This window comes from Dryobates pubescens, chromosome 7 (assembly GCF_014839835.1).
Source record: "Dryobates pubescens isolate bDryPub1 chromosome 7, bDryPub1.pri, whole genome shotgun sequence".
Lineage (NCBI taxonomy): Eukaryota > Metazoa > Chordata > Aves > Piciformes > Picidae > Dryobates > Dryobates pubescens.
Window position 1 is genome coordinate 1051637 of NC_071618.1, and position 27061 is coordinate 1078697.

Consider the following 27061-nt stretch of genomic DNA (forward strand, 5'->3'; position numbering starts at 1 on the left):
TGGTATCCTGGAAAGGACCTGAAACAATATCCATTGCATTTCCCTATTCTACAGTGCTGTGACATACAACCACTTTTACATGTGAGTCTTGCTCACTCTTTAAAATGCTCAGTGAATGTTGCATTGCTTCACTACCCTGAAAGTTTTCTGAAGTATCCAATACAAACCTGCTGCCAAACTCAACAGTACTTGCCTCAATGGGAAGGGGAGGACAAGTAATTGCCCTCATTTGCCTGCATATTAGAAAATCATCACTGTGTCCCCTTTCTCTTTTCTAGAAAGAAGAAAATCCAATTCCTTGTTTCCTATAGGCTATACCCTGCACCTGAGTTGCAGTCCTCCTGCACACATTTTTGTTGGTGTGACAGACTCAAACACCATAGCTGAGGTTCACTGCTGCTGACAGCTGAATAGTTGAGCAGAGAATTAACCCAAATGCTTCATACCCAGTATTATGCTAAAGATAAATTGCCAGATGGGTTTTTCCCTCTTCTGTGTTTTTTTGTTTGTTTGCTTGTTTGGGGTGGGGTGGGGTTGTGGCTTGGGGTTTTTTTCCCCTCCTCCTCCTTTCCTCCTTTCCCCTGGTATCAACTCCTCTGATTCCCACTGGAACACCCAGCCTTTTATGTGGGATGGTCATTTGCCCACTCAAGCCTTGCCTACGCCCCTGCTTGAAGTCCTCAAAAGTTTTGCACCTGTGTTTATTTTATTTCAGTACTTTGATTCCTAATAGGTTTTCATACTTTTTAGCCATTAGTGGAAGTGCTTTCCCACCCTACAGCATGGCTGTCATCCATGATTTGATAGCTCTTGTCCACCATTCATTTTTCAACCACAGATTTGAGAGAAACTGCTGTAGTACAGACTCGTGCGGCCTTTCTTGGAATGTCTCACAAGTCTGACCACAAGCTGCTGATAATCAGTGCTTTTTCTACTTAAGACCCTTCATGTATGAGGGCACTTCAGATTGCTGCTGAAAGCCCTGTTGAGCTCATGATATGGCACAACTGCGGCTTCTCTCTTGGCCCCTTACCCAGTGAGATAAGGACTTTGGTAGATCTAAGGTGGCTTTTCCCCCCCCAGTCAAGATGCCGGAGCCCTTCTCACACTTTCTTGTTGCTTTGTCATCCCCCAGGTGCTCACAAAGAAATCATTCAATCCCATCTTCCTTGGTCCCAGCTGTCCTGGACTGCAATTCCCTGGACCTTTCTTTCCACTCTGATTTGGCTTTTGTCTTCCCTTTTTTATCATGGTTTGTAGACCTTAGCTTATTGCCAAGTATCCACCAAGCTGCTCTATCACTTTTCCCCTTGGCAAGACAGTAAGGGGACAAAATAAGAGGGAAAAAAACCTCCTTGAGTCAACATGTCTTTATCTTGATGTTTAATAACACAAAAGCAATGGCTGTGTACAGAAGCAAAGGAAAACAAAGAATTTATTCTCTAACTTCCAGGTGATGGCCAGCCCCTTTCTAGGAAGCAGGGCTTCTAATACATGTAGCAGCTGGCCTGGAACATGAATGTTGTGATAATGAATGTCGGAGACAGCCTTAGCAGTAGCCAAATCACTGGTGTGTTACCTTTCTAGATACCAGTACAAAGCACAACGCTATTAGGGCTGCTACAGGGAAAATTAATTCCACCCCAGGACCACAGGTCAAGAGGGTGACCAAAAGTGTGACCACAGCAGCCCTGTGTACACCGGTGACTTCGAGTAACATGGATATGGGTGACCAAGAAAAGAGGAAGGGAAAAGCAATCTGAACTCATTGTTTGTCAGGAAAGCTTTTGCTCGTATCTTAAGGCAATGTGCCAGTATTAAACCTTCCTTAATTATTAACTCCTTTCTGCCAATTCATTAAGCAATTTTATTTCAACTAATTTTCTGCAGAGGTTTTCCTTATCCGCTACAAAGTGCTGACACCCTGAAATAATATTTGCAATAAAATATGAAATTCCCATAATCAGGATTTTTAAATAGACTTTTAAAAGAAATAATCCTTTGTGGCAATGCTGCACAAGCTAGCAGGCACATCTGCAGGTGATTGGGTGATGCTACCATAACATGAAGCAGTAGCTTCATGGGTAATGATGCAGAAATAAGACTCCCGAGGAACTCACAGATGTGCAGGAATGGCAAAACCAGTAGTGGTGAAAGGGAGGTTGCTAGTAGCAATTAAGGGCAACACCAAGAGAAGCAAAACCATCTCCACCCTTGTTTGCCTTCCAAACTAAAAACACAGCTTTAAACATGTAGGCACCAACAAGATTCCCTGCCCTATTTGAATTTTACACTGCTCTGCCAAGAATGTATTCAAAGGCTTTACATAAGAGGTTTGTGTAACATGGAAGTTTATATAATATAATGCACCAGACTCCAGTTATGAATTTTACATAGGCTACTTCAAGTAAAGGGGCTCAACCCATATGATATGTTTCATAAGTTTGTACTACAAAGTAATGATTTTACTAAAATTATCTTCACATAGTGCAGAATTCGCTGAAGACTAAACGATCTATCCAATACCTGTGGTTGCTCAACACTGAACTGTTTTCTGTAGCCTTAACAAAAAAGAAACCAGTAACCTTAGAGACGTGTTAGAGCTCCCTCTGGACTCTAGAGGTGGTAAAGCGAATTTTCTTGCAAGCATGCTAATCACACACAGTCCTTGCCATGACAGTAAGCAGACTAGTGACTGGCAAGACAAGGATCACAGCATTAAAATTGTTCCACTTGCAAAAGCTGTCTTCAAACCAGCTTTCATCCTGCTTGCATTGACCCTGCCCTGGCAGCCCAGGCATGCAGCCCAGCTCCATGCTGCTGGGCAGGGACTCCCAGGCACATTGCTTCAACAGTGGTGACAGCATGCAGAAAAATGCCCTGACACCTCCAAAATGGGCCCCATGAAATTGGAAGAAAAAAAGTGGGATGCAGCATTTATCTTTATTTTCTTTCTTGTTCTCAATAAACCTAAATTTGCAACCAGACCTATCCACACGAAACACTTTCAAACATAGCTTATAAACCCAGAGCTATTCACTCCTAATTAGAAGATGGGATTCCTGGCAAAGGGACAGATGCTGAAGTGCTTGTATACTTGGAGAAAATCCAGCATATAGGTGCCAAATCTAAAGCAGGAAAGGCTGTGGATTGTTTCTTTATCAACACTGTGGTTGTGATAGAGCTCCTGAGGTGGGTACATAGGGGGCCAGTTCCTACTCAGAGGGCTGCTCCCTAATTGAAAGGTGTTTTGCATGCCTGCTATGGCACTTGCAGTACCTTCCCTGTGTGAGGCTGCATTCACCCTGGAGAGGTATACAGCCCCACCATGGCCGTGGGCTTCAGAGCCTGGGAGACTAAGGGAAGCATGTTTGGTGTTGTCCCCCACAAGGCTGGCCACAGGAATACACAGCTAGTGCATAAATCAAAGAGACTTCTTTCTTTTCTTGCTTGGCAAGAAGTTTCTTCGCTCTGTAGGCAACACAACTGGGCAGGGGGGAGAATTTAACTTGGGGTTTTCATTTCCCCATTGGCCAGGGAGAGAGAGAAGGAAATGGGAGGAGGAGGTGGGAAGAGAACAGCCAATGCCAAGTGAGACCTATTTGCTTGCCTGGGGGATGAATGAACAGCCCCAGGTTCAGCTTTGAACAGGAAGAGGCACCTTCCTCACCAAACACTTAAGCATTGCTGGACTGTCCCTGTTTTCCTTCCAAGGGCCCTGAAGCTTGTGGTTCCTGTGGATGCTCTGGAAGGCAGTGCTGAGCTCACCCATTGGTGAGAGGGGAGCTGAGGTTTGTGGGGCTGAGCAAAGTGCTGTTGCCACCAGCATCGGTCCTGCCAGGAGACCTGAGGAAGTGCGCTGGGTACTATCATCGCTACTGTGCTAGTCTACGCAGAGGAGAGGATCGGCAGCGGGACAGATTCATGAGCTAGAACCCGTGTCTCTTGAAGTACTGGGCTCGGCTAATCACACTGTCAGCATAGTAGTTGTCTCTGTCACATGGGTCGTCTTCATAGATCTGGAGGTTGCCCATTCGTGCACGGTAGGTGCAGATTCCCCCTGGAAAGAATTAAGGAGGAGTTGTAAGGGGCTTATAAGTAAGAAATAGAGACTTAACAGTAGTTTTTGGTTGGTTGGTTTCTAACTTACCCATCTGACACCCATTTCACTTGTAGGATGAACAGTTAAGATCTGTTCATGTTCACTGAGCACAATGCCTTTTCTATGGAATTTAAGGAGGTTGTGGACCCAGCCCTCTGTGAGTGCTTGTCACTCAAGTCAAGGGGAAGTCAAGGCTGTGACTGACACTTTTGCCCAGATCTGCAATGAGATGCCTCCACGATGCTGCGGCAGCTCCCAGGTTGGGCTGGTCTTCCACTGCTTCCTACTATAGCAAAGTTGCTGGGGAGCTTGGCATACCACAACAGCCTCTCTTCTGCAGGCAGAAACATGGAAGTTCTGGTGGAACTTCCAGCTGGAAGGCTATGTCAGACCTCCTGCCAGTCTTTTGTTTGGGGATTACCTCTTTTAAACTAGAAAAGTCCTGGTTGTTTTGTTTGTTGCTTTTGTTTTTCAAACATAAAATCTGCAGAGTGATGCTCATTGTCAATTAAAAGCGATACCACCAAATGCACAGCACTCCCATCACTCAGCATGTCCCTTTCCAGTATACGGCTCATTGGGTACCTCTCAGCTGCCGGTCCCAGGTCCAGGTAGGATGTCTTGCCCGTACATCATTAATTGCAAGAACCAATACAGTAGAGCCCTGATGTATGTGTTCTTCACTATCCCACAATCCATAAAGGTGTTGTTGCTGTCCGCCGAGCTAGAAGAGACAAGCAGAAAATGGGTTTGGCTCTGAGCACAACCGTCACTGTAGCTTCACCCTCCTCTTTATACTCCCAGGCTGTGACTCACTAAAGTGATCTTATTCAGGACAACACTTAAACACAAACTTTGGTGCAGAAGGAACGAATTTAATTGCTATCTAGAGCAAAGAACAGTCAGACTCTGGGTATACACTACATTAGTATTCTCTTACTCATACTTATCATCCCAACGTACCTGCATCAAGCCGTACCTGTGCCGTCCCTGGTCCCAGCCATTGTCCAGGAGCAGGCCGGCACGGCTCTCCTGCGAGATGATGCCAGCAATGAGTGCTGGGTCCAAGCACAGCCTTCTGGCTACTCTCTTAATTGGGATCTCATATTTCCTCAGGCGCACAATGTCTGCCTCAGCAATTCTCCGTACTATGGTATATCCTGTGGTGTAGGAAAAGGCAGACAGACTTACACACCTGTCTTTACTTTTCCCTTGAGTGGGTGTATCGAAGGAGTAACTTGAGTTTTGAAGAAAACGAAGCTACACCAAGCTGGGCAGCGGTGCTTGAGTGATAAGCACAGATCTGACCATGGACAGAGAGCCAGCACCCAAAGATGATAAAAACAAGAGGGCAGCTTCTCAGGAGGTGAGACCATGCATGTCCTATTCTGTGGCCACACCACTGGAGTTTTGGCTTTGGAGTCAGAAAAGTGAGATTTCAAATTGCATTTGAAAAAAATGGGAGATATGTTACTAGTGACCAGCCAAAGTGCAGAATTAGCTATGGTTTCAGTCTGTGTATAGAAAGGTGGGGATTTTAAAAACTAATTTGGGAACAGTTTGGAAACAATCAAGCAGCTTCAGATCCATGCTTGCACACCTGCAGTTAGATGTCTACCCTGGAGGCATCTACATTCAGAGTACATGCCAAAGTCTTCAGAGATCTCAGCAGTATAAAGCTAACACAGTCAGCTGTGCAGAGGAAAAAACACAAGATAAGAAAGAGGGAAATAGGAGTTACCAAAACCAGGTCGCCCAGAGATAGGATGGCTACATATGGGATATGATGGCCACCCATAGGATGGACCTGGGACATGATAGCATTCAGGGTGTGGCTATGTGCATCTCTCCTTTTGATCAGGCAGGCCCCATGATTTTGTGAGGATTCTGACTAGATAAAGCCCTGGATGATGAAGAAGCCATTTTAACTTAAAAGTGCTTGTGCCATTTCCCTTTGCTTAGAAACTCAAGGTCCTGACTATGGGACCTGAAATTTGTCTTCCCACTTCCCACCAGGTCTGGAGGCTTCACAGCACTTGCCATTTTGGGAGAGCAAGTGCTGCTTTCTCTCCTTTTACCTAATGAAATAGCTGCACCACTTTCAATTTAGCAATAATAGAAGGTAAAGAGATCTCTGTCAGGTATAACCAGGTTGACAAATGGAGTAATGAATGACACATACCACAGTCTGGGGCTCTTACAGGTGTACAGGAGATTGTGGGGACTTGAAGAGTGCTTATATCACCATAGCAACTGCTACTCATGGTTGGAGCTGAAAAATTAAACAGAGGTGTTTGAATACAAAAGATCTCAGAGCAATACTGTACAGTGTGCTGCAAATGCATACAAGTCAAGCATGAGGAATTCATCTAGAGCAATAACCCACATCATCTTGTCTTGGCCACGTTTGTATGGTTGCTTCTGGTCTTTGTCAGTAATGTTATCAAAGAAAGATAAAGAACATGAATTTGCTCTTTTCTAAGTGGATGAATCTAATGACAGCTTGTATTAAAAACATCTGCCAAGTTAGGTCTAAGGGCTTGTGGCTTCTTCCCATTCAGCGCCTTCCAATATCTGGGATCCCTTGGATGATGGCTGGTGGTACCTGAGCACCCCAGCTAGGAACATCACCTGCATACCTCCATAGCTTAGTGAGGAATTAATTCAAGAGACTGCTTGCCTCAGCCTGGGCAAATTAGCCTGCTTCTTCAGTAACTGAGGAATGAATAACTTTCATCACACAGCTTGCTGCATTTGTGAGACCATTTCTGAGTAGGCAGAGAACTTGGGTAAGTTTAGGTGGGAAAATTAGGAAGTATCTCTCTGACTCCCTTTTGGTGTCAGTTCTGTACTCCAGATCGCCATATTGAAGGACATGTGGGCAGCAAGCAGCTTCACAGGGTAGCTGAGAACCTCAAGTAACACAGGATTTTACAGTGTTGCACAGAAAGGGTGCCTCAGACCTGCCTGCGCAGCTCCTCTCTGCAATCTTCCTGCAAACTGTTCCTTGAGTGCTTTTGACATCAACTCAAACCCAAACTCCTGCTTACCGATAAGGGCCATAAGGCCTAGTAAGAGCAGTGTGGGGATCATGGTGATGGCTCTCTTCAGCTGCCCCAGGAGACCTGAAAAGACAGTGGTTTGCAAACCATGAGGAAATCAGTGTTGATTTTCAACAGCCCTAGTAAACTATGTGTGCCCAAAGCTCCCACCCTGAGACACCAGATGGGAGTGGCATTAACTGAAGACAAGTTGAGGAATGGACGCATCCTCTCTGCAGCATGCTCCCTCTCTCACCTCCAGCATGGGATGCAGCTGCCAGCTTCAGACAGTGATGGCAGAGGGAGAAGCAAGTGATGGGAGCCCATCTGCTGCTTATTTCCTCCTTGTTTGGGGGATACAGGCTTCTACTATGGCTGAATGTTATCTTAATTTCATGTGCCACTACACCATTACATCAAGAAGGAAGGGCTGAGCCTGGGGAGCTTGAATACAAGGAGGTCCCTGTTGGCAGCCTGAGTCAACAGGGATTCTTTTAGTCCCTGTCACTTCACATCACTTGCTCACATGGCCCTGCCTGAACACTGGTAGCACGTCTTTGCAATGAGAAGGTAGAGTACCTTTGCTTTAAGTGTCTGAAGTTTAATGTGCTACAGAATGCCTGTGTCCTCTCTCTCTCTCTCTCTCGCTCTCCAAAGCACAACAGGAGTTTTGCTCGGCTGTTTGAAAAACGTGTTTTTAAAAATCAAGCAATATGACCCTTAATTCTCTGCTGAGAACATGTAGGGCAACTCCAATATTTATCTGGTGAAATAATACTTCAGTCTTAACCTCTGTGTGCAATAATAGCAGACAATCACGTCAGTAATAAATGCATTTGTTGTGATTATGAATAAAACTCCAAAATGTCATCAGAAAATAGCTATCAATAGCAAAAAACTTCAGCTGTACTTGCTGTCTTAGTGAATACATTTAAACCAAGTAGCCTTTTTGGCTAACGATTTTTTTTCTCCCCCAGAGGTGTTAGAACACATCACAAGTTATACAGGCAATCAACACACAATGCTATTAACACTTAAAAATACCTTATTGAATTTAATAACATGTGACCCTTTTCTCTAGCCTGTATTTCTACTGCAAATCAGACTGCAAGGATGCAGAAACACAAGTAGTCCACCAGTGGGTGTCATTGGAAAGACTCCCTTTTCCTGAGTGAACTTATTCAGGTCAGCAAACACCCACAGCAAAAGCTGGGTACACACAGTAGCTCTGTTTGAGCTCTGAAACTGAGCATTTGCAAGACCAATGTAACTTGACCCAATACCTGTGAAATCGATGGCAAATCCACACAGGATCCCATCAGAAGCTGCACACTGTAGCTGCTTCCACACACAGGAAACGGACAGATTATAAAGTTTAAATCATCAGCCTTTTTCAGCCCCTTCCCATCACAAAAATAATCTCAGGCCTTAGGTATAAACAGTGTAGCAATCAATGTTGATAAATCAAACCAAAATCAAGGCTTTTGTCTCTAAGTGAATATTATGAGTGAATTCAGACTCACCCTGTCTTCAGTCAGCTTTCCTCTGAGGCAGGACATGACAACTTCTATATATACGTGTATGAATGGGTACACACTCTATTGGCTTTGGAATGTTAATTCCTACCTAGTGCAATGACATTTGTTTAAAGTACAATAAGTAATGTACATTAAGAGCTTAGAATACTTACTATTCCTTTCATCCAAAGATTTGCCCAAGCAGTGGTTATTAAGACTTGGGACAACCCTATGGAAGGAAATAAATACTATTTTTCCTCCATCAATGAGCATGCTGATGCACAATAAATGACTTGCAGAAAGTACTGCAGTGAATCAGTGGCAGAGGCCAGGCAAAAATCTGATCCCTGTCTAGTGCTGTCCTTGTTTTGCATCTGAGATCAGTCTGGACACATTTCTGGATGGATATTTTGGCTTTTTTCCTCAAAGATTTTGGATAGGCAAGCTTTTAATTAAATATCATACTTTCATATGAATTCTAAAGAAAAGCATCTCACTACTTAATTGCTTACAGCAGACCTAATTCAGGAGGGTGATGTGAAAACTTTGGAAGCAAAGACAGTGCTTGACTTTCATATTTAGGAAGGCCAGATGCTGCAGCTGAAATAAGGAGGAAGACAAGTGATGTCTCAGCAGCTGGAGCCAGTGGGAGCACACAGAGCATCTCTGAAAGACTTGCACTTTGTGACTGAGATACTTTTCACATATGTCACATGGAGATGAAAAGGCAGTCTGGGAGGCCAGAGCTCTTCAAGTCTGCTCCCTTTCCTAAATTTTCCTCTTCTGAAGGCCTTGTCCAGCATGTATGAAGGTTATAAACCCAAGATTTTCTTACAGTTTTATAGTAGCTTTCTCTTAATTATTTAATACAACACAGACCCATCTATTCCCACTGCTCTCTTTCGGGCGTGATGGGGTGGGTAGGAAACACTGTTTTGGCCAGGTACCAAGAACTAGGCTCAAACCCAAGTGATGGCTACTAGTCTGAAAAGCACAGGAACTGGGCCACATCAACTTAAAAATCAATAAACACAGATATCATGGGGTTAGATCCTAAGATAGTATGAAAAAGAGGACCTTCACTGGAGAACCTACCTGTATTGTTACAGGAGGGTTGGGATATGAGTTAAGGCAAGTTGTAAGTATGAAACTCATTTGAGTGAAACATGGAAATAATGGACATCTTCCCAAAGATTTCAGGGCTGGGTATTCATTCTTCATGTACAGACCTGGTATCTTACTGTGGTAGACTATCACCTAATTCTTTTACTGGGGTTTAGCATTTGACATAATGCAAGGTAAGAATCTATATGGTATCTTTGGAAATAACAGGAAGAAAATAGGGACAGCACATGTACAGCGTGGCTTTAATCAGTTCAAAAGAAAACAGTAACTGAAGAAATGTTGGAGGGGAGGAAAGCCATAAGCTGAAAAAAAGCTGAGTGCCCCACTTTGACGGCAACAAACACAGTAGAAAGATTCACTTGCCTTCTATAGAGCAAGATCTGGTCTTTCAAACAGATTAAAATAATTTAGTACTAGCATCCAGTTTATAAAACCAGTATCATGTTAGGGATAATAATGCTTCTCTCACGGAACCTCTGTTGATGCTGGTGGCCTGGGATCTTTTTTTTGAAGTAGCCTCTGACTTTAGGTAAGATTTCTTTCCTAATGCATTGGCCACTTGCTGATGGTCCTTGAAACTAAGTTTTGAATTTAAATACTCTTTGTCTTCACAATGTATTTTCTCTCTCATTTATTACTCATGCAGTTACAGATTTTCTAGGCTTCACAGTACTGTCACATCCATCCTTAGTGTTTGCTCTGCACTGCATCATTCTTTGTTTACTCACTGAATGGTGGATGTTGTAAGTACAATTATTTTTATTTGTGCTGCTGTGTGCTCTCGGGTCCCTGGGACAGGTTCCTTGTGTTCACACAATTTCCAGGATAAGGCCAAATAAGAGCCATTTTCATCAGCATTATGAACCGTCCTTTTCCTTTCTAAAAATATCTTTAGTCTCCCAAAATTTGCCAACTGCCTTTTAGAGTGAATGATGACAGCAGGCAGCCTCTATGCAAACAAGGTCATGCTCACATACACTGAATGGAACGGGGCTCTTTGCCTGTGCACCTGTCCAAGGTACCACTGTGTGAAAGGGCCCTGCGGAACATTACGAATCCTGATCTTCTGCTCGAAGGTCTTTGTGGGGCCAGGCCACTGAATTCAGGTTAACCACTTAGTAAAAAAACCACTTAATGAGAGCAGGTGGCACCTGTCACTAGTACAGCACAGTTTTTCATTTTATGCTAGATATAATTTGGAAAATTGTATCGAGTCAGATATGCTTACAGTCCATAGCCCAACAGAAGGGGGGTGATGGCACACAGCTGTGATATGATGCTACTTTTGGTAGGCTGAAGAGGAGATGAGGTAGAAAACAGCTTTGTGTATATGATTACAGTAGTTCTTTCTAAGTGGATGGACTTCATAGAGAGATACCCAGGAATGCGCTGGACTGATATCCCTAAAAAAAAACCACTGGTGGGGATGGAAAATCAAGGAAAGAGGAAGAGTCAACTTACGGTATCTGCATCTTCTTAGGCAGGAAAGTTCCCTGGTCTTCACAGAGGCATCCTGGTAATGAGCTGCAGGCAGTCACCGCAGGGTTTCCCCTTGGTCTTTTACTGACCCTGTCAGTTACACTGAGCCAAAGGGAGTATGGCATGGGGGCGGGGGGAGGAAGCTACCAAACACAACAGCATTTTCCGTTTGTTTCACGTTGTCTAAAAAGCAGCACACACAAGATCTAAAGCACAGCAAGGTTCAATGACACTAATTCTTTCCTACTCACAGATTTTTCACCTTTTTTATTTTTCTTCATGCCAAGTGATCTACCAGGGTGAGGTTCTTTCTCATTCCACTTAACAGAGATGTGATCAAAATGGAGCATCAGTTTGAAAGGCATTACACATTGCACATGCTATTCTCCTTCAGATTGCAGGTTACAGCATCATGTTTCACTGTGAGGTAAGAATACTATCTAAAATGACCTGGAACGATACCCATACTAATTACTGTCTCTGTTGTGAGTTTCAGCTCTGGTTTTGTAACATCAACATGCAGATGCATTTCTCAGGTTATTCCTTTTGTCTGGGATGTAATTATAGGTAATACCAGGTATTCACAGATTTTATAACTGCTAATAGGGAAGCTGCCCTTAACAGCTGATGCATGCTGGATGTCCACCACTACCTGGCCACTTAAAGATATACCTGTAGCATCTCAGACAACCCTTCTAGAGCTATCTTTCCCAACTTTCAAAGGGATACAGGCAGCTTAATAATTACATTTCCATAGGTTTTCTTTCGTATGTCTAGCATACCTGTAAGTAACAACAGCAAAGGTCTTCAAACTTGTAAAACACAGCGTTCAGAAGTGACCAGGCACCGAAGGCTCCAGTCTTTTATCTTGCCTTTCTGAAGAATGCAGATGAGCCCTGAAACAGCATCCCGTTCTGCACTCTCCAGCCCTAATGTAGAATAACTAAGACCAGAAGTACTTATGAGGGAGGAAAGAAGTAGTTTCTTTCTGCCCTGCAAAATGAGATTTTGAATCTTACTGTAGAAGAGCTGTTCTAGCAAAGCGGACACTGGACTGGATCTTACAAGATCTCAGCTCACATCCCAGCTTAAAGACAGGTTACCTAAACCAAGTAATTCGAAGCTCAGGCCAGGAAAGGGTCTTGTATGTGGACAATTCCAGGAACAAATATAGTTTGAGAGGAGAATGGATTGAAGGCATCCCTGAGAAAAAAGACTTGGGTGGGCTGGTTGATGAAAAGCTCATTGTGAGCTGTAATAGACATTTGCAGCCCAGGCCAACCATATCCTGGGCTGCATCAAAAGAAGTGTGGCCAGCAGGTCAATAGAGGTGATTCTGGCCCTCAACTCCACTCTGATGAGATACCACCTGAAATACCATGTTCAGCTCTAGGGCTCCCAATGTAAGAAGGACATGAACCCCTTGGAGCAAGTCCAGAGGAAGGTTGCAAAGATGAACAGTGGGCTGGAGCTCCTCTCTTATGAAGCCAGGATGAGAAGATGGGGTTGTTGAGCCTGGAGAAGGCTTCAGGGAGACCTTGTAACAACTTTCCAATTCTTAGAGGGGGCCTAAAGGAAAGCTGTAGAAGGACCTTTTACAAGGGCACGTAGTGATAGGCAAGAGGTAATGACATTGAGTTGAAAGAGGGTAGATTTAGATTAGATGTAAGGAAGAAGTTCTTCACCGTGAGCACAGTGAGGCACTCAAAGAGGTTGCCCACAGAAGCTGTGGACGTCCCACTGCTGAGAAGTGTTCAAAGCCAGGTTGGATGGACTTTGAACAACCTGGTCTAGTGGAAAGCATCCCTGCTCATAGCAGGTGGGTTGGAAGTAGATGATCTTCAAAGCTCCCAACCCAAACCATCCTGTGACCCTGCAATAACTACTAAGAGCATTTCTGGGTGTCTGGAATTCATGATACAAAGCATTAAAGACTGTCAACACTTTAGAAGCCAAGCAGGAAACATTTTCAGAAACTTTTCTAGGGCAGTACAACTAACAAAAGAAATAATTAGTAAGGAGGAAGAAGATCAAGAAAGGAATTAATGTGGGTTTGTGCATTACAATAACTTGATTTGCATACAGTGTCATCTTGGGAAAGGCCCATGGTTACTGGAATTTGTACAGCATGTGAAGCAGGTAAGTTAATTTTTAAACCTTTTTTTATAAGAGTCACATGTTGAAATCATAACAGCAGGCAGATGATGTCTGAACAAGTTGTTTTGAAAAGGCAAAGTACATTCACACAGATTCAACAGTGAGCTGATACAGCAACATGGCTCCTGCATCGGTGGAGGCTTATTTCAGACAGATCAAACTGTGGCTGTAATAACTGATTTTAAAAAAGTAACCTTAGAATATGCACTTCATGGGATCTCTAAAGGCAAGTTTTCCTCAGAGCACATGTGCTTCAAAATGAATCCACCAAATCTGAACAAGTTTTTTAGGAGTGATGCTCTGGTCTCTTCTGTATTGCTTTATCCAGATCACGGTGTTAAAGTGCTGAAGAAGATACTGGCATATAACCCCCTTTGCAGCATATGATGCAGAACAGCCCTCTCCAGGGGGGTGGATAACAAAGAAGCATCTAGGAAACTGGAATATCTTGGATGACCACAATCATACTAGACAGGCTTAACACTGAAGACTTCAAAGCATGATCCAAGAACAAAAGATGAAAGTAGATCTCCAAAGCAGTAACCTGCTCAAATGTGGTACAACCATCAGGGACAACATCCCCCTTGGAACAGTTCTACATTGTTCTGCTGTAAGAAGCACCCTCTGCACTTCCATTCCTAGAGAGGCTTTCCTTAAATTCTGGAGCATAATCCTCACTCTCAAGTTGTCACATAAAGCTGTTCTAGAGACATACAGGTAAACCCACTACTAGCAGAATTTGCATTAAAAAACTGGAACACACAGGTGTTGAATATGAAATGAGTACAAAAAGTAATTATTTTCACATCAGCTTGTGTGTGTATGCAAGAGACAAAATGGCAACAGTCTTCACCCTGGATTGAGGACACTGGCTTTACTCACGTGAGAGACAAAGGGCATGTTTTACAAACCATACTGTTAAAAGCCCAAATTTTCTATAGGAATTTCTGTATAGAAGTATTTCTTCTAGAATTTCTACATGGGAAATAGCACAATGTAGATTACTTGGAAAAGAGGTCATTTGAGTTGACCTCCCTCAGTGAGCTGTATTAATTACACTTACAAGCAATGCAACCTGCTAATGGGGTCTGAACGCAGCTGCACAGTTCTTGCTCCCTCTAGAGTTTGTTTCTCATTCCAGCTCTTTCAGGGCCAGACTTCTTTACACTTCCCAAATCCCAAAGCTCAACGCAACACTTAACTTGTAAGTAGATTTCTTGAGCAATCTATAACAAGCATAACACACATCAAGGAGTGCCAAATCAAGTCAAGACAATCTATCATTAAGAGCTGAAAACCACGTATCTTGTTCAGTATTATTGCCTCCATGCATTTCTTTAATGATTACTTCATGCAAGCATCAAGCACAGACTTAACCACTAATCACTACTGAAGTTCCATGCTGGGTTCATGCATAGGCCCTGTAACTTCAAAAGCAATGCATGAGTATTCTCTTTATTGCATAATGCGCTCTCATGGCTAACACATGCCAAACCAGGTACCATTTTGTGATTGGCCTAGGCTCAGGAACTTTATTTAGTCATGTATACATATATAATCTATCTGCTGTAAGTAATTAACCATATGCAACCTGCATCCTTTCCAGATATTGCACATGATCATCACCTCTGCCATACTGCCACTAGATCACTGTTGAGAAAGTTAAGCTTTGTGCTTTTCAGGTCTGTACAGCTAACACTTGAGCAGTTCTCAGAATTGCTTGCAACTCTAGTTTGCTGACCCAGGTCTTACCATCACGGATACTTCCACTATTTAATCTGCACTACAAAGTCAGTAGAATAGTTTGTTCCTCACCACTCAAACTTGGAAAAATTTTCCAGTTCTTAAATTATTTGTGTCAGCAAAATAAAACTCCTGGATTTGGGTTGTTCATCCGAAATCAGTACGTGGATCATCTGAAATTAGTATGTGATACTGAGTGGACTGTTCAATGACAATCTTCATTCAAGACGGAAAATACCTTAAAGTGGACATGAAAATAAAGACTTGAAACAGACAGATCTATGAGGCTGCTACTCCCAGATAAATTTAAACTTATTAGTACAGACACTCAGAACCTTTCCTTTTACCTAAACCATGCATTCCTGCAAACTCTTTGTAACAGCATTGGAGTACACATGGCCCTATTACAAGCCAGATCAGCAAGAGATCCAACTGAAGGGGGAAAAAAAACCACCCTGAAACACCAGCATCTTAATGTGACAGAAAACCACAGCCTATGACTAAGATTTGCATCAAGTTTGCAATGGGACTGTTCACACCTGGAACTAAATAACCTCTAACAATACACCATGCTGGAACTTGAACAAGCTCATGCTTCCAAACAGCACGCAACTACACGAGACACGATTTTATAGTTCCACAGCCTGTTGAACATAATTAGGACTCAGAAATCTGAGTCCTGTGAAGGCACTCCTGGAGTACTGTTGGAACATTGGTTTCCTAAATTAAATTTCATGCAGCTGAACTAAAAAAAAAAAAAAAAAGAACATTTTCTAATGCTCTTTGAGGGTTTGTGCATTAAAAAAGATACAAGGGCACTGTCTCCTTCTAGCAGATTAACAGACAGCTGCATACATCTTGAGCTGATTGCCTTCTCCAAGTGATGTCATAACATTAGACAGAACAGTATGTAGTTTACTAGAAAACTACAAAGAGCACATGCAACATTCTCATGGGCCTTATTAAAAGAAAAAGCCCATAGCATCTAGACCACCCTCTTCAAAAGGATGCAAAAGTCAACATTAGAATTAATTTTATTTCAATGTACATGAACAGAAATAAAATGTACTTTTAAAAAAACTTACTTACAGAGATATATTGCTGGGCTGGCCCAATCACATCTGATCTCAACTACAAGGCAGCAAGACTGAGCAGACCCACCTCACTGCTTTATGGACCAACTGGATTCAAAGTACCACCCTCAAAAGAATTCTTAAGCACATGGCAAACAAAATTCATCAGTTCTTCACCTAGCCAAAACTTTTACATTGTGCTCCAAGGAAGATCTTGCTTGAAAACTCCGTCCCTTACCGAAGAACAGGACACAGTATGTGGCACTACATCTAAACTTAACGGATCAAGGTTTCTCCCAAACACTTTAATCTACTCTCTTGTACAAAGCATCTGCTACAAAAGCCACACGGTCAAAACCACAGCGTTATACAAACCATGAACAAGGCTGTTTTTAATAGGCTTGCTGCTATGCTCTATTACCTGCTGTATCAGCTTCAACATGCAGCATACATGGATGGTAAAAGGGCATTTCTCTCAGCCACCTACTTCAGAATTCACAAAGTTATGACTGTTTTTCCAACTTACAGTGCAACATAGTTAAGTTATTCAGTATCATGTTATGGCACCATAAGATAAGCAATCATTTGGTAAAATCCACAATTCCTTTACTAATAATTTTGTGGCGCTTAACTTGTAAGCAGCATGTAAATTTAAAAAGAAAACTAGAAGAGGAATTGATAAGGAAAAATATTTTTTAAAGTAGTATCTATCATCTCCTTTAACAAAGAAAATTAGCAAAAACCTGGTATTTTCAGAGTCAAAGAAAACAACAGGAAGTAGTTCTTCACACAACACAGTTGAAATGTGGACTCTGTGCCATATGATGTCGATGCCAGGATAGTTAAGAGGATTTCAAGAGGTTTTTCTTCCATTGTTTTAACCAGGAAATGCTTTCAGATACAGACTTCCCAAAGACACACATTGCTTTAAGTATATTCTGGGGAAGCACTATCTGCTCACCCTGTTTTGACTCTTCCTTGTGCATCTGCTTTTGGCCACTGAAACTGGATGCTGGGCCAGAAGGACCTTTGGCCTGACTTGGTACAGTTGTTTCTACAGTTACTTCAAAACACTTCATAAACTTACACTTGAGAAAAAGTTCATCATTTGCCACATTATTTAATTAGAAGGACTCAAATTTTTTTTATTTACAAATGACTTCCAAAAGAGGGGAAAAAAAAAAAATATCTAAGCTTTTTTCCCTGCTATGACTCAACTGTATAAAACTGTATAGAAAAATGAGCATTATGTGCAGATGTAATGAAAAGCTGTAAGCTTTATAAAAAACATTCTTAGAAATGTACCAAGCATAAAGAAAAAATGATTTATTTAGCTGTTCTTCTAGTCATCATCAGAATCTGAATCATATTTCTTTCCTCGGATAGTCTTCTTATCCAACTTTGTAAAGCTTGCTCCAAATTTCTTTTGACTTTGAAAAGGTGGGTCCATCAAGTTTCCACTAGAGGAAAAGAGTACAATATGTTTATTAAAGCCATATTCATGCAGACAGTAAATAGCATCTCCAATTACTAGTCTTACGATGTTTTTCTGGAGAAACAATGCAATCCCTACAACCTAAAGCCACCCTGTGCAGCATTGGGGTATTGCTAGCATAGCATATCCTGGACAAAAAGGGGAACTGTAGTTAAGAAAGGAGTATTAGGGTAAATGGCATCTGTGAGAGGAGCTCTAGAGGAAAAAAAAACTGTCTGAGAGTTTTTTGCTGCAACCTGTCAGACCAAGCAGTAACCAGGGAATTACAGAGAGAATTTTCAAAGCAAGTGAGCACCCAGAGCCTTCTAAAAGAAGCTAAAAATTTTTAACAGGGACTTTGGATGAGATAGAGATGAGTCAAAACTGAGTTTCATGCTGACAGAAATCACTTTGTCTAGGCCAGGCAGAGCAGTTTCCCCATCACACGCTACTCCCCAGGTAGCAGACTCGCACCTCAGGGTGCATGGATGACCCAGCAGGACCTTTCTCATCAGCATGATAAGAAAAAAAGCTGGAGCACCCACATCTCCTACAGCAGGGATGTGTAAGGAGGAGAATCCCTTCCTCAGGAAAGGGTGTGTGCATGCTTCCACTCACATTACCTGTGAGTTGTTTACATTTAAGAAGTGTCTGGAATTAGCTAGAGAAAAGCGTTCAGAAATTTACAGATATTAACACTTTGTAAATAACATTTTGCTTATGTTGATCTTAGTTGTACAGCTCACCAATTGCTAGGTAATTACATGTCAGTAGTAAGTCAGTCCTACTTGAATCCTGACTTTCACCAAACAACATGACCTGGGCAGTTCTTCCTGTAAATACAGTCTATCCTTTCACCATCTGCTATCCCACAGGCTGAAGGAAAAGAAATGTTTCTAAAGGTCTGAGGAGGACTATCTCCTTTTCAAGAACACCAGAGAGTGGGATATCACATTCAGAGCAGTGTGGAAATGCAACACTTGTACACAGAACAGAATCACAGAATCTTGGGATGGATCTCCTGGGCTGTGCAGATACTGTAGCTCACTTTGCAAAGCCAGGGTAGCAAACTTGGGATATGTCAAGATGAATAAAGAACAAAACAACTCCCCCATTCCACAAAGAGCTAAGAACAAAATACACAGTAGTCAAGTCAAGCAAGACATAAAATTATGCTGTAAGCAAATGCACTAACATTCAACAAATTCAGTGCAGCTGGTACAGCTCCACTGAAATATTTCTCCTATCAAATGGTGCTGCTGTCGCGAATACATCTCTTTGACATGTCTTTGACTCCTCTGCGTATCTGCTTGTTACAAGTGCTAATACCCACTTCCCAGTTCAGTAATTTCTTTGCCTTTAAGATACAACAACACTTCTTGCCAGAATTTGGAAATCAGGCATTGAAATAAATTCAGATAATGAAATTTAAAGTAATAAAAGCCACAAGACATTCAAAACAAAAGTGCAAAGCTAACTTAACAAAATATGGATGATGTTTTAGCCACAATGGAAAGCAAAGCAGAACTTGTTGTAAATTATCCTCCTGTAAAGTTCGGTTATTATGGTGATAGAAAGTAGACAGCAACTATCCTGTCATTTTGAATACAAGATTTATGATCATTATATTGTACTGCTACACAAATAATTTATTTGCACTTCTGCAACTTATTTTCACTTTCTGTACTGCTTATACGTCACTTCATTGCAACTCTGACATCTAAGCATCTCTATCTGATTTAGAAAGGATTACCTTAGGTGCATGGCTCTGAGAGGCCTCTCTCCCTTGCCAAAGTACACTTATTCTATAACTAAAGTCAGGTGCCTTAAGCATAAGAACACATCAAAGTTACAAACTTTTGCAGATTCTCCTGTCTGCAAGCATGTTCTCCTTGCACCCACAATCACAAAACAATTAATTACCTGTAATTAATTATGTCTGCACAGCCTAATCTCCATTCTAAGGTTTCTGTAGTGAAGTCATCAGTGTTGCCAAGATCAGTAAAGCCCACAACATAGTCTTGTGTTTTTCCATCTTTTACTAATGCTAAAGTAGGTATTACTTTGATGCGCAGTCTGTCACACAAGAAAGGAGATTTTTCAGCATTTAATTTCAAGAATTTTGTCTCAACATGCTTTTTTGCCAATACAGTCAAATGTTTGTCCATTATTTGGCACCTGTGGAGAAAAAAACCCAACAAGACAGCATTAGAACTGGAAAGTTGAAGAATATGTATTTTAGAGAAACTTTAACAGGAACAGTAAAGAGTTAGTTGTATTATATTAATTCCTGAGAGAGAACCTTTCTAATTAAGACTTTGGTTTCAACAGAAAATGTGTTTCAAAGGTATCTGGACTAATAGCACAACAGTCTGGGGAATATTTATTGCACAACTGCACCATCCATTTCTCTGATTTCTTCCCAATTACATACAGGGGAGAGGGGTTAATAAAAACTATCTGTCAGCTGTTTAGTGGCTGGCCCAGTCCTAGCCCTTGACATATCTGAAAGCATTTATTGATGAGATTTCCCTCTGACTTCTATTCTTCCTACTCTAGCTTCACTACCTGTCAGCTGGAAAAACTTTGCCTCACCATGTTACAGCATTTTGTTGGGTTTTTTCCCCAGTCACTACTTCCACAGCTGGAAGATGCACTTATTCACTTTATAAAAAAGAGAAAAGTGATTTGCACAGACTGCTTCAGTAATGCTACAGGCAAAAATATTTCACTTTCCTGTTGCAATGGCATAGGAGTGAGCATACAATTACTGTTTCTCAGCTGAGGGACAGTAATACGAACTGCTCAAAGTACTTGTCAGATGGTAGAGATTTGTTCACTTGTCAGTTGCAATCTCAACTTTCTGGATTGTCATCTTTAAATATCCTGTTTTAGCTGCAGTAACTCTGTGATGTGACTACCCTTCAACTCAAGAGGAAAGCTGAATGGACAAAAAAGCTGAGGTAGGCAAGGACAGAAAGAATTTGATGCTGTGGTTGGTAAACCTGACATACCAGCTTCAAGCTGGTTGTCAGCACAACACATTTTATAAATACTTTTCTCCTTTTTTCTGTTTTTCTTTCCTCTCAAAGAACTTTTACAAACATTCTCCTGAGTCTACAGACTTTGCTGATTCACGAAACTAGAACCAAACCTGTTCCAAGCTACTTTTACCTGGAGTTAAATAGTAGCCACCTTTCAATTACTCACACCGAAGCTGTTTCGGTTTACATTTTGTAAGCTAGAGAACATAATAAAGGTGTGTGTGGAAGTGAATAGCCCAACCAACCACAAACAGGACAGCTGGCTACTCCTTCAACAAATTACTCCACTATGCAGCTGCATTTTAACAGAAGACATTGAGATAGACACACATCTTTTAAAATTCTTTCATGTGGGAGATCTTATTTTAGGTTCCTATACCAAGTCTGGACATCATCTCAGATCGAGTTCTCTCACACCCTAAAATGTGACATATTCACAAAGGTGCAGATACAAGGGGAAGTATTTGCAACTGGTATCCACAGATACTTTAAAAGTAAAAGGTTAAATTCTGAGGATGTCTAGACAATTTTTTGTTTGTATTTTTATTTCCCAGAATAAAAACATTTACATGCCAGAAGCATCCAGAATATCTGTCTGGAATAACTAATGTGCTGGTTTTGAAATGCTGGTCCTGTGTGGTCACTACATTTACAGACGTTCCTCCCTCAAACTAAATCAACACAGCACTCTCAAATGTTGTCAAAGAAATTATACTTTTTTATGCTAATCAACTATGTAACACAGAATTAATTGTTGTCAAATATGTTCATATTAGCTGGAATGGGAAAAAAATAAAAGAAATAAAAAAAGCAAATCACAAGAAGGAACCTAGACGTGGATAACAAAGGAATAAGAACACTTCCCAAAATGCCTATATATTTGTGGAATTTAAAAGAACATGTCTGGGTTTGCAGACAAAAGGTTCCTTGAGTATAGCTCATTTACTATACCTGAATGTTGTCTCTCTATAGAAATGGCAAACCACGTTTTTACTTTCTTTGACTTCTTGGAAAAAGTCTCTCTCACTTGGGATTTCTCTGTATTCTCCATGTCCTTTTGAAAGCCACTCCTTTTGGAAAACATAAATGCAAACATTTAGTACAGAGTTTGTTAGTTTTGCACCTGTCTTACAAGCTCTACAACTTTTAAGAAAAGTAAGAGGGGGGCTGCAGTAGAAACCCATTTCATACTTTAATAGAGGGAGAAACAAAATACTTCCCCACTTTAGTTCTGTTTTGAAAGTGTGCAAATGCCACTAGGCTAGACAATACTTTTTAAAGTTGCCTCTTTCTCAGTGGCAGATAGGTGGTTGAGCAGTAAGGCTATCTTAGTTATTTAGAAATACAGATACTGTACAGACCTGTGCAAATTTCTGCACTACAGCCTCTCAGTAAGACCTGACTAGTTCAAAGAGAACACTAACAACAGAAAATCCGTAGTATTTGAAGAATGTTAACTGTCATCTTCAGCTACTCTTTCTAAGATGTTTTTGGACACTCAAAGAACTCATCTAAAACTTACTCAAGTCATTACATGCATTAAAATAGATTTATTCTATTTTTTCCCCTCTCTGAAAAAAACAGGAGGAAAAAAGCCTACTACCTCATCTGCAATGGATGATAATCAAATATACACTGAAGGTATGTGAGCCAGGCTTCCAGAAAACCATTCAGAAAACACATGCATAGCACAAAGCGTCTGACCAATTTTAGAAGCTAAAATTTACAGAGTAAGCACAGACTAAGCTAAATTATTAGAAACAGCAGAGTATGACAGAACTTGGCAAGAAGCCTTTAGTTTCTGATGGAGGTGATGGTTAATAATTAGGTCAATCACAGTTCTTGATCTTGCAGTTTTGTTTTAGTAGTGGGGAAAAAAAACCCCAAAGAACAACAAAGAGGTTTCCAAGCAAATTAAGAATATCCTGTAAACCAAGTTAGGAAAGAACAAGGAATTTCCTGAACATTGTACACATTAAAAATGCACAGAAGCATGAGCACGTGAAGAAGTCATTAATGGTTATGCACTATTTGCCCTCTGTACGATCCTGTTCCAGAACAGTGTGGCAGCATGCTCCTTTTACTCAGTAGTATCCTACTCCAAATTTGCATTTGAAAATGCATGAGGAGAGTTAAGATCAACCACAAGTCTTTGCATGAGAATCACCACATATTTATACCCAAGAACATTCAAGTGTTGTGACTTCTGACAAAGGAAAACTGAACTTTTGAAGACAATTAAGGTGCTACTTTCTTCAATTCCACGTTTAGAGAATCAAAGCTGCTAACACTGCCTGTCCTTCAGCATCCCAACCATGCCATGACATTTTACTGTATTCCTGTCTCAAAGCATGGCATTAGCTTTTATTAGTTTCATCACACTCAGAGCATCTCCCTTCAATCCAGTCATATCCCATCCAACCCAGTCTATTTCTTTGTTTGCTTAGATGGAGTAAGATAAGAAATATATGGCTTCCCTACTTAAAATGCAGGTTTCACACTATATGTTACCAAAAATTTGGTGAGAACTACATTCAAAGATACTTCTGGGGAGCATAAGATCTGAATTTAACACAAAGTATTAGGGACCAAAGCAGAATTTCTTTCATGCAAAAAGAAAGGAGCAGTCACACAAAGACAACATTTCACTGGGCTAGGACAGAGACAAATGATCCCACCCTAGGAACAACCCTGTATTATTCTTCTACAAAATTCCTTAAGAGCATGTGTCATTTACATAAGTAACAATCTCCAGAATTCAGAAGCTTAGAGAACCTAAAGGCTCATGATTAGGTTGCCTAGAAGGTTTATACTTCCAGATAGCAATGTTCAGTGACTACAAACACACTCAAATACTTGTACTCATTACCCTATCCTTATTTGAAACCATCACAGAGAGTCTTCTCTCCTCCTGTCAGAAAACACAAAGCATGCACACACAGACAGACACTCAGTTTCCTGGATAACTTAAAAGGAGTAAGTACAGAAAGTAGGGAAAAAACTACCCAAACAACTCCAAAGCACTTAGCTCCCATATAACATTTACTTAGGATTTCTATAAATCCTGTACATGTCAGGGGTCTATATTACTACAGCAATTACTTGTTTCTGCTGCTGGGCCTTCTTTAGAGCCTCAAGTCTTCTTTGTTTAAGGCATTCCAATTCATCCTCATCCATTTGGTCCAGCTTCTGGATTTCAGCATCAAGATGTTCTTCCACAACCTTGGTAGTCTGAAGTATTTCATTCTCCAGAACTTTTTGAAGTATTTCAACAGAGGTATCAGCAGCCATCTTTAAATAGAAAGTGATCTCTTCAGAGCTGCGGAAATAGTGATATATGGCATTAATATTTATACAGACTCTTAATTAAAAGCCTGACTCCTCTGACTTGCAGAGAAACAAAACACTATGCTATTTCAAGGTAACAGTAAATAATTCTTTTCTATATACTGCAATATCCTTTGGAGAATACTTTCACAATGAACACAGAGAGTAAGAAAGCTATCAGTCAAGTCCTATGCTCACAATCCCAAAGACAGCTGCTGATGGTGCACAGGAACCTGAAATGATTTGTCAGCATAATGACAACTCATCAGTTCCAAAGGAACACTCATGCTGAGCCAGATCCATGTACCTTTAATAAATACTCTGAAACAAGATCATTAAATCAGAAAGCTCCAGTCTGCTTGGAAGAGACATTAAGATGTCACAAAGTAAGTCCAAACAACGCTTGGTATGTAAGTTTCTGCCATTAGTTTAAATACAATTACTTTAAGTACCTGGTGAAAATTAACGTATTTAAATCTGAATTAACACTCCTCAGCTGAAAAAGGCACAAATGCTTTAGGCCAATATACTGCCAATACAGTGCTTCAATTAGTACAAGAAAACTATTACAAACATCACCCTATGGCAGCCAGCAATAGGATTTGAAATACCCAACAACCACTACCTAATTGCTGTGTGAAAAACACAGCTAAAATAACTTTCTGCAGAGTACTCTCTGCCCAAACACTTCAAAAGCCACACAACACTAAGACTGGAGTGTATGAAGAACTGACTGTATAACTGATTGCTCTTCCCAATAAGCTTACAGTACAAAAAACTATCACTGTAATGCATGACTGTTTTGAAACAGGAACAATATACGGTCACCCTATTCTGATTCTCAACCTGCAGATCTGATGTGCTGAGTCTGATGTCCAGAGTACTCTTGGCTGTATTTCAAAAACAGCCAAACTACCATTGCCTTTAGCTCTGCAAATGCCTCGCATGGAGAGACAAAAAAGCATTTTAAGCAGCAATGAACAAAGTATCAACATCACGGCAGCACTCAAAGTGTAATGCAACACCAGCAGTGCTGTCTGCTGTCAACCTCCACACGTGTCATGGCCACACTTGCTCTCGCTTGCAGCAAGGTCCAGGTACACTCCCTGAAGCTGCTAACTACAAAGTCTCTCCGGCAGTGTTTTCTATCCCACCTTTCTGTATTTTCAGAGGAAGTATGAACCTTATTAGTACAAAGTCAGAAGCCACTAGGTTTACGGGAGAGGGAGGGAACACTGCTCAGCTGGGGCAGATGGAGGCTTGTCCTCCGAGCCAATAGGAAGGAAAACGTAACACCAACCCCAGGCAGTCTCCAGTACAGCCTGAAGTCCCCAGAAGGCTCTCACCTCCTCCCCAAGCCACTGAAGCCAGGATGCCAGCAAGCGTTTCCTACGCAGAAAGTCACCTGAGCCCAAGGGCCGCACTCGGCGGACTCGGCACCGCTGACAGAATAGCAGTCCTGCCCGCTATGCCGAAGAGGGGCACTGGGGAGCCGGCCGACACAATCCGCCAGAGCCCAACCGAAGCGAGATCGAGGGACGCCGCCGGCGCAGGGTAAGGGGGGCAGGCACACAGCAGGATACCGCGCAGGCACCGCGCCTCTCCGCGGTTCCGTTATAGACAACGGCCGCCCACCCCCTAACTAACACTCTAAAGAAAGCCGCCACGGTGTTGACCCGGCGGTAGCCGCACAACGACCACTCACCCCTCCTTCCCCGCTCCGCCCGCCGGCCGGCCGCACCCCACCGCTATCTCGCGAGAGTCTGAGCCGACACCGGCTAGCGTACGCACGCACGCAGAGCTCCGCTCCGCGTTCATTGGCCGGGGCGGCCGGAGCCCAGCGCGTATGCGCCGTGGTGGCAGGGCGTGCTACCTTCGGGGAGCGGCCAGGACGCGCCGGTGTGCCCCGCAGGAGAGGTGGGGCTCACCCCGGGGCCACGCCTCCCCTCCTGCGCCACAGCTGCGCCCCCGTAGAGGGGTTTGTCTATGCTGGCGCGCTGCTCGTTCAGGTCCCGTACCCCTAGCAATCGCGCCTTCCCTGGCATGCATAGCGGCTTTTCCCACTTTCCCCTTTTCTTCCGGCCTAACGGGCACGTCTGGGTTGCAGAGGGCCTCCCCCGGCCCATGCAAGCGGGAACGCTCTCGGCAGCTGGCTTAGCTGCACCCCGCCGCTCTGGGCGGGGTTTGGCCGGCCGGGGCGCGTCCTGCTTCAGCGCGAGGTCGGTTCGGGGCGGGTGCGTGGCGGCAGCGAGTGGTTGTAACGGCTGCTGGAGGAGGGCCTATCGCCGCCGCCTCTCTTAAGGGATTCTTGGGGTTGGGGCCCAGTCCTCGCAGGAAGTCGGGGCGCGGTGGGGACGTAACGGCCGGGAGCCGCGGGCTCAGGCCCGTCGAGTGATGCCGTGAGGTAAGGACGGCCGGTGCGGCGAGGGCCGGCGGGGCTGGTGGGGGGTGGATGCCGGTTTGCGGCGGGACTTGGCCGAACTGGTTGTTCCGCCAGTCTTGCTGAGAAGACGGCTGTGTTGCAGTACCTGGGGCGTGTTACCTCTGCTCTTCTTGCAAGTGTGCTTGAAGATCCACAGATCGGAATAATATGATATTAAAGTGTGTTTTTCAATAAAGCCAAGTGCTCTGTTTTCTTGTTTCCTGGAAATTTGATTGTCCAGTACTGAAGCATGCTGATTAGTTAGGCGTGGAGGGAAAATAAACTGGCCTTATCTGCAACCCACTGGGAGCCTGCGTGGGAGAGACTGATAAGGAGTTGTAGCTGTATCAAGGCAAAGAGAAGTAGGAATGGAAGGTCGTAAGGGAGGAAGCAAGATGAAGATGGTGACCTGGAGGCAGAAAGATGAACTGTCAGGCTTGCTCCATTTGCAACAGGAATTGCTGTATCCTGGTGGTAACAACAGCAGAAAACGTGCAGCTCAAAGCATGTTAAATAGTGTGATGTCTGTGACCCCCATTTTTCTTCTTGTTTTGCTC

At 42.5% G+C, this 27061-nt stretch overlaps 2 protein-coding genes across 3 annotated transcripts; both read right to left on the reverse strand.

Moving 5' to 3' along the window:
• Positions 1 to 3929: 3929 nt before the first annotated feature.
• Positions 3930 to 7236, reverse strand: LOC104308895 (lysozyme g). The gene is made up of 5 exons (XM_009910135.2): positions 7153 to 7236; positions 6285 to 6374; positions 5066 to 5262; positions 4688 to 4826; positions 3930 to 4060 (listed from the first exon to the last, which is right to left on the reverse strand). Exons 1-5 carry the CDS (start codon positions 7193 to 7195, stop codon positions 3930 to 3932), a joined length of 600 nt encoding a protein of 199 aa, XP_009908437.1. The 5' UTR covers positions 7196 to 7236.
• Positions 7237 to 16049: 8813 nt separating this feature from the next.
• On the reverse strand, positions 16050 to 25801 carry TXNDC9 (thioredoxin domain containing 9). Of its 2 annotated transcripts, none has more exons than XM_054162835.1 (5): positions 25788 to 25801; positions 23858 to 24074; positions 21707 to 21825; positions 19635 to 19889; positions 16050 to 17697 (listed from the first exon to the last, which is right to left on the reverse strand). In XM_054162835.1, exons 2-5 carry the CDS (start codon positions 24044 to 24046, stop codon positions 17580 to 17582), a joined length of 681 nt encoding a protein of 226 aa, XP_054018810.1. In that variant the 5' UTR covers positions 24047 to 24074; positions 25788 to 25801; the 3' UTR covers positions 16050 to 17579. The 2 variants fall into 2 exon arrangements, with proteins under 2 accessions (XP_054018810.1, XP_054018809.1); XM_054162834.1 differs by lacking the exon at positions 25788 to 25801 and adding an exon at positions 25429 to 25642.
• Positions 25802 to 27061: the final 1260 nt, after the last annotated feature.